The 6,279-nt window shown below is 45.9% G+C and overlaps 1 protein-coding gene across 1 annotated transcript in view; it reads left to right on the forward strand.

Moving 5' to 3' along the window:
- Nucleotides 1-6,279, forward strand: part of Fbxo9 (F-box protein 9) — a 28,077-nt gene that overhangs the window by 7,673 nt on the left and 14,125 nt on the right. The window contains exons 4-5 of the mRNA XM_023704829.1: nt 1,701-1,831; nt 2,757-2,871. Of these exons, the coding sequence (XP_023560597.1) occupies nt 1,701-1,831; nt 2,757-2,871 (246 nt within the window). The remainder of the gene's footprint in view (nt 1-1,700; nt 1,832-2,756; nt 2,872-6,279) is intronic.

Raw genomic sequence — 6,279 nt, forward strand, 5'->3', positions numbered from 1 at the left:
TTTAGGATTGCAAGAGAAAAACCTGAAGTCAGACTTTTTTTTTGCGGAACCGGGGATTGAACTCAGGTCCTTGCGCTTGCCAGGGAAGCGTTTATTCCACTGAACCATCTCCCCAGCCCCCGAAAAGAACATACTTTTAAACCATTGCTATTAAAGCTGTTTGCAAGACAATTACAAAATTGTTTTGGCCAGCATCCTGTGTCCTCCAAGTCCCATTTTGTTAGTACCTGTGTCAGAATGGAGGAGATGTCGGGTTTAAGCGAGCAGTGCCAGCCAGGCATGGCGGTACACACCTGTAGTCCCAGGACTTGGCCGGGGTGGGAGGTCCGGAGCTCAAGGACAGCCTGTGCTACGTAGACCCTATTTCAAAGGGGGGGGGGCAGGGAAGTATTGAGAAATACTTGTATAGAGAAATAGTTGTATAAGGAGAGACTAGCTATTATATCTACTCTGTCATGCAATAATTGTGAATTTATCATATGCTTGTTGCCAGTGTTTTTAATCTGAGCATATATCTATTAATATTCAAGAGGTATGAAAGCTGTATTACAAACATGCAGTGAAATCAGTGTGAATTGCCTGCTTAAACTTTTCAGCTAATATTTATGCCAAATTGGAGCTAATGGCATTGGTAGTTCGTACTCAAAATGAATCATTTGGGCTTTTTTTCTAAACCTTCTTTAAATTTGGATAGAGTCCCTTCGCCTCAGCTCTTGGCATGTTTTGCAAGTGCCAGGTGCTATTAAGGAACATCGTCTCAGAACCATAAAGAAGCGTTGTTGGCGCGTAAGCCCGTGGTAGGAGCCTGCCTGCCAGGCACGTGGCCCTGGGCTCAGTCCCAGCACTCAAGGAAAAGGTGCTGTGAGAGTTCTTACGGATGCAGATATTTGCTTAATACCAGATCTTGAAAGTGTTTTAGAGAAGTGTTTTGATAGGACAGCCACGAACTGCCACCTGGCCTGGCTGCACTTGGTTTTCGCTGTGCTAGTCCAAGCCGCCTCTGTCCATCCTCATCGAAGCCGTCTTACAATTTTGATCATCACGGTGTAGCACCGCTCTCTGGATTTCTGCATGTCAGTAGGCGATTTATAGGCCATAAGACTTCTGCAGGTCTTAGGCGTATTCTTCATAAAGGTTTGGTGTTGGGTCACGTCTAGTAGAATATCCTTGGGAAGTTCAGTACCTCATACGACATCTATGTTTGATTTTTATCCAGTTAGGAAGGGTTAAAAACCACATGAACTATTTACTTACATAAGATTTTCAAACCACTTAACATTTTTAGATAACTCATGAATGTCCACTTTACAGTAAACTAATAAACCTTAGCACCTGAGTCCCCAAATCCTAATTATCCTTCTGAAAACCTTGGTATGAGCCTGGCCTGGTGACACACACCTGTAATCCCAGCTCTTTGGGAGGCTGAGGTGAGAAGATTGCAAGTTTGAGCTAGCGTGGACACCTTAGATGCTGTCCCAAGAAAGGACTGAGGCTCGCAGCTCCGTGGTAGCCCGTGTGAGGCCCTGGGCTCGGGCGGCAGGAAAGAAGGAAGACTGTGTGACACGCCTTTGCAGGGCAGGATAAGTTTGCTTTTCAGTGGCTTTCTAGAGCAGATGGGATGTGCTGTGGGGAGTCCATTTCTGAACAGAGCGCTCGTGGTTGAGGCCCTTCAGTGATTCACCTCTCCTCCTCCTCTTCAGCATTGAAGACAGTGATGGTGACAGCAAGATGGCCGATCTCTTGTCCTGCTTCCAGCAGCAGCTCACGTTCCAGGAGTCTGTGCTGAAACTGTGTCAGCCCGAGCTGGAGAGCAGCCAGACTCACATATCCGGTGTGCACTCGGGGTTTCCTGAGAAGCTCTGATCTCAGACGGACTTTTCCAGGCTTCACAACTGGGATAATTTGTCAAATAATTGCTGCCTAGTTCAGAATATGCTGGCTATGATTGCTGTTTATTTATACTAGCAAGCTTTTCAAAATCTGAAGTGGGGGGCCGGGGAGATGGCTCAGTAGAATAAGCGCTTGCCTGGCAAGCACAAGGCCCTGAGTTCAATCCCCAGTACCAAAAAAAAAAAAAAAAAAATCTGAAGTGGAGCAGCGTTTGTAATATGGTTGTTCAAGGATGCCAGACTGCTCTGTGAGGTTGAGTCGAGAGCTGCTGAGGTTCCCGGGGGGAGTGGAATACAGTCGTGGGCTGTCTAGGCCAGGTGGACAGCAGTCCTGAGAGGGCCCTGTGTTTGGACATCAGTGTCCAGCACGTTGAATGTTGTCCCATGATTTCAGATGAGAATAGTTTAAATTTTTCAAAAAGATAAAAATAGCTTAATGTTAAATACAATATGAAATTATATATACAGTAATTTTTTTTTTTTGCGGAACCAGGGATTAAACTCAGAGAAGGGATTAAACACTTGCCAGAGAAGCGCTTATTCTACTGAGCCATCTCCCCAGCCCCTCCTTCTTTATTTATTTTTTATTTTTCAGTGAATTATTTTTAACATGTCTTGGTGGTAAAATAATGTTGCAGAGGAAAAGGGTACTTCATATAAGTAGCTTCAAATCTGTTGTATACTAAAAAATTCGTATATCTGCATCTTGATATTAGGAGATGATCAATGCTGAGTAGTTCAGTAGTTCCAAGCAGTAGTGAGTGTATTTATGAATTTGAGTTTCTAGGCTTGTATAGGCACCCCGAGTATGTGCTTGCCACAGTAGGGGCACGCCTGAGACTCACTGAAGGTGGCTTGCTTCCGCAGCACTGCCCATGGAGGTCCTGATGTACATCTTCCGGTGGGTGGTGTCTAGTGACTTGGACCTCCGATCACTGGAACAGTTGTCACTCGTGTGCAGAGGATTTTACATCTGTGCCAGGTACTTGTTTTGCTTTTTAATAACTCAAGCAGTGGAGAAAAGGGTTCTGAGGGTATTTTTATCCCCCGGCCACTTTTGTGAATAACTTGATTGATAGAAACTTGAGCAGAGGTTTCCCAAAGCGGTACTGTAGCATGCTCTCCTCAAATTCCTTAGGTTAAAAGGTTCACGCGTGCTCTCTCCAGTGTGCAGAGTGATAGGTAAAGCGGATGTAGTCACATATACTGCTTTCGTAGAGTTTTCGCGTAAGCTTAGCTGACATGGAAAAAGGAGTTATGTTAGTAATACACAAGCTTGGCTCGGTGGTGCATGCCTGGAATCCCAGTACTTGGGAAGCTGAAGCAGGATGAATGCCGAAAGGTTGAGGCCAGCCTGGGTTATAGTCAAAGCCAGTCTGACCTACGTAGTGAGACCCTGTCTTAACACCCCTGCTCCAAAAAGAAAAAGAAAGACATGTTCAAGTTATTTTTACAGTTAACTTTAAGTCTGTTTGTGGTAATGATTTAATTTAGATTACAGTACACTATTCCTCTGGCCCCTTAAAAGTTACTCTATTCAACACTTGGGAGGCTGAGGCAGAAAAACCATTGAGAATTTGAGACCAGCCTCGGCTATAAAGTGAGCTCAAGGCCAGCCTGAGCTGCATAGCAAGACCCTATCTCAGACAGAAATCTCGGGTACCAAAAAAAAAAAAAAAAGTTATTCTATTCCTTTAAAATTCCACTGCATCAGAAATAGTCGTGATGTGACACAAAATCATTTGACACTGACCTTTCATGGATTTTGTTTCTTTTTCTTTTTTTTGTGTGTGTGGTAATGGAAATCGAACTCAGGACCTTGCGCATGCCAGTCAGGTGCTTATGCCACTGAGCTGTCTCCCTGGCCCAATGGATTTCTTATGTTAAACCTTTACTATGTAGCATATTTTGTATAACTAGTTCTTAAACTCAGATGTGGTTTTTTTTTTTTTTTTTGTACTTCAGGCTGACCTGGACTGACTATGTGGCCTGGGCTGGCCTCTCCGGGAAATCCTCCTGCCTCAGCCTCCCCAGTGCTGGGATGATAGGCATGCACCACCACCCCCTGTCAGATGCATTATTTTAAATAACCTAATTCTATTTGGAATCTTGCATTTTGCATACAATGTTGTATTGAATTTAATTGTATAGTATTGTATTGCTTGAAGCCTTTGTGTTGGGCTATTCTATGTGCTGGTGTCTTTAGCAGATACCTGTGAGCATCTATTTTGCTGTCAACCCTTTGAAATTAAGGCTTCTAGCGGGTATTCCATTATTTATACATCAGAAAATGTAGAAGATTTGGTTAAGGAAAGTTATTTCTGTTATTTAGAGGAGTAAAATTTTTTAGGAAAGTAAATACACATTTCAAAACATAAATGCTTTGATCAACATTCAGATAAATTTTAAGTTCATCATTTCCAGCCTGACAAGGATATAAGTAGGTTTCGCTTCTTCAAAACTGAGTGTGTTAAGTGATAGAATTTTAAGTACTTCGCTGCGCCAGAGGCGCGCCAGTTCTCGGCGCGGCTTTCGCTTACGCTCTTCGCAGACTCGGTGACGAGGTTCTGTTGCTTCCGCCTTTGGCGTTCCTTGCCGGCTGTGCCGTCCTGCCGCTTTGTAAGTGCCGCTCCGGCCGGCCTGCACATGCAGGCGCACCCGCGCGGCCCCGGCCTCCACCTCTCCTTAGAGCAGGTGCTCTGAGACCCACCCCAGTACTCTGTTTCTTTCTCTTTTTTGGCGGAACTGGGGCTTGAACTCAGGCCCTTGCGTTTGCCAGGGAAGCGCTTATTCCACTGAGCCATCTCCCCGGCCCCTAGTCTGTTTTCTCGATTTTTGATCTTTTCTAAATTGGCAGGGGAAAGTTGAATGCGTGTTTCATGCGCAGCGCGATGTCTAAGCACGTCCTCACTGTGCAAGGTTCCAGTGGGCTCGCTGGCGCAGCACTCACGTAGGTCCATGGCGGCTGTGGGCGCTCTGTTGGTTCTGTGTGCTGGAGACAGCCCAGGGCGCGACGTGTTAGGTGAGCGTCCCGTCAGGAGCTGTGGCCTTGCCTGCCCGGGACAGTTCATCCTGAAGCATGTCCTGCTGAGTTGCCGAGGGTAGGCTCAGAGTTGCTGCCTCGCTGCAGCCTCCTGCGCAGCTGGCTCTCGTGGTGTGGCCCCCATGCCTGTCTGTCGGTAGTATTCCATGACACGTGGAGTTTTAACTATTTTGAGCTGCGTTAGAATCATGTCAGTTTAGGGGCTGGGGAGAAAGCTCAGTACAGTAAGTGCTTGCCTGGCAAGTGCAGGGTCCTGAGTTTAATCCCCAGTACCACCAAAAAAAATCATGTCAGTTTCCTGCATGTGTTGTACTTAACTTTTTGCACTAGTTCTGTAACAAGGTTCTGTTCATGGAGAATACAGTGTGTCATTAACTGTCACCATGCTATACAGTAGGTCTTTTTCTCTACTTATGAAATCATCTTTTTAGGTCTCACATAAAGTGCAGTGTTGGTCTTCTTCAGGAAGTGCCTGGCGTGTCTCAGTTACCGGCCCGTACTCTGGGCTCGTTCTTACTGTTATGAGCGCCAGCCAGGCTTTCGACTGCTGAATGACTGGCTCGTGGTCTGTTTTGGGCATTCTGTCCATGCACTCGCTGATGGATGCTAGATCTCTTCCCTGTGTTGAGTGTGGACAGCGCTCGGGGGACATGCACGTGCAGACAGCTATTCAGCATTGTGCCTCAGCTCCCATGGCTGCACGCCCCGTGGTGGGTTGCTGGGCCACCGCATGGCTTTGCATTAATGTTCGGAAGACCCTTGTGGCACTGTCAGAACGACTGGCTCCCTGTCTTTCCCACAGTCTGTGGTGAATCTGTTCTGTCCACGTCTGTGCCACACTTGCTGTCTGTAGTCCTTGGTAGCAGCCACTCTGGCAGGAGAAGGTGGGTGGGTCGCTGTGGCTTCATTCTCCTCTCCCAGGCGGTGATGTCAGCCACTTCTTTCATGCCCCGTTGGACATCTGTGGGTCTTCTTTTGAGAAATGTCTGCTTAGGGTTTCTACCCACATTTTCGTTGAGTTGCTTTCTGGCTGTTGAGTTGAGTTGCTTGCATGTTTTGGGTGTTAGTCCCTGATCGGATGTCTAGTACAGACATTGTCTTCCATTCTGTATATTGTGTGTGCTCACTTTGCTGCTGCTTTTGCTGTGCAGAAACAATTTGACAAGCCGTTTCACAAAGCCTAATGAACTAAAAAACTAAAAAATGACCTAAATGAACTAAAAATAAACTAAAAAAACAATGAGCTAAAAACTAAAAGACTATTGTTTGTTTGTGTTTCCTGTGCTTCTGAGGTATTGTCCAAAATGTACTTGCCCATGCCAGTCTTCTGAAGTGCTTCCTTCTTTG

This window comes from Octodon degus, unplaced genomic scaffold, assembly GCF_000260255.1.
Source record: "Octodon degus isolate 3935 unplaced genomic scaffold, OctDeg1.0 scaffold00205, whole genome shotgun sequence".
NCBI classification, from domain to species: domain Eukaryota; kingdom Metazoa; phylum Chordata; class Mammalia; order Rodentia; family Octodontidae; genus Octodon; species Octodon degus.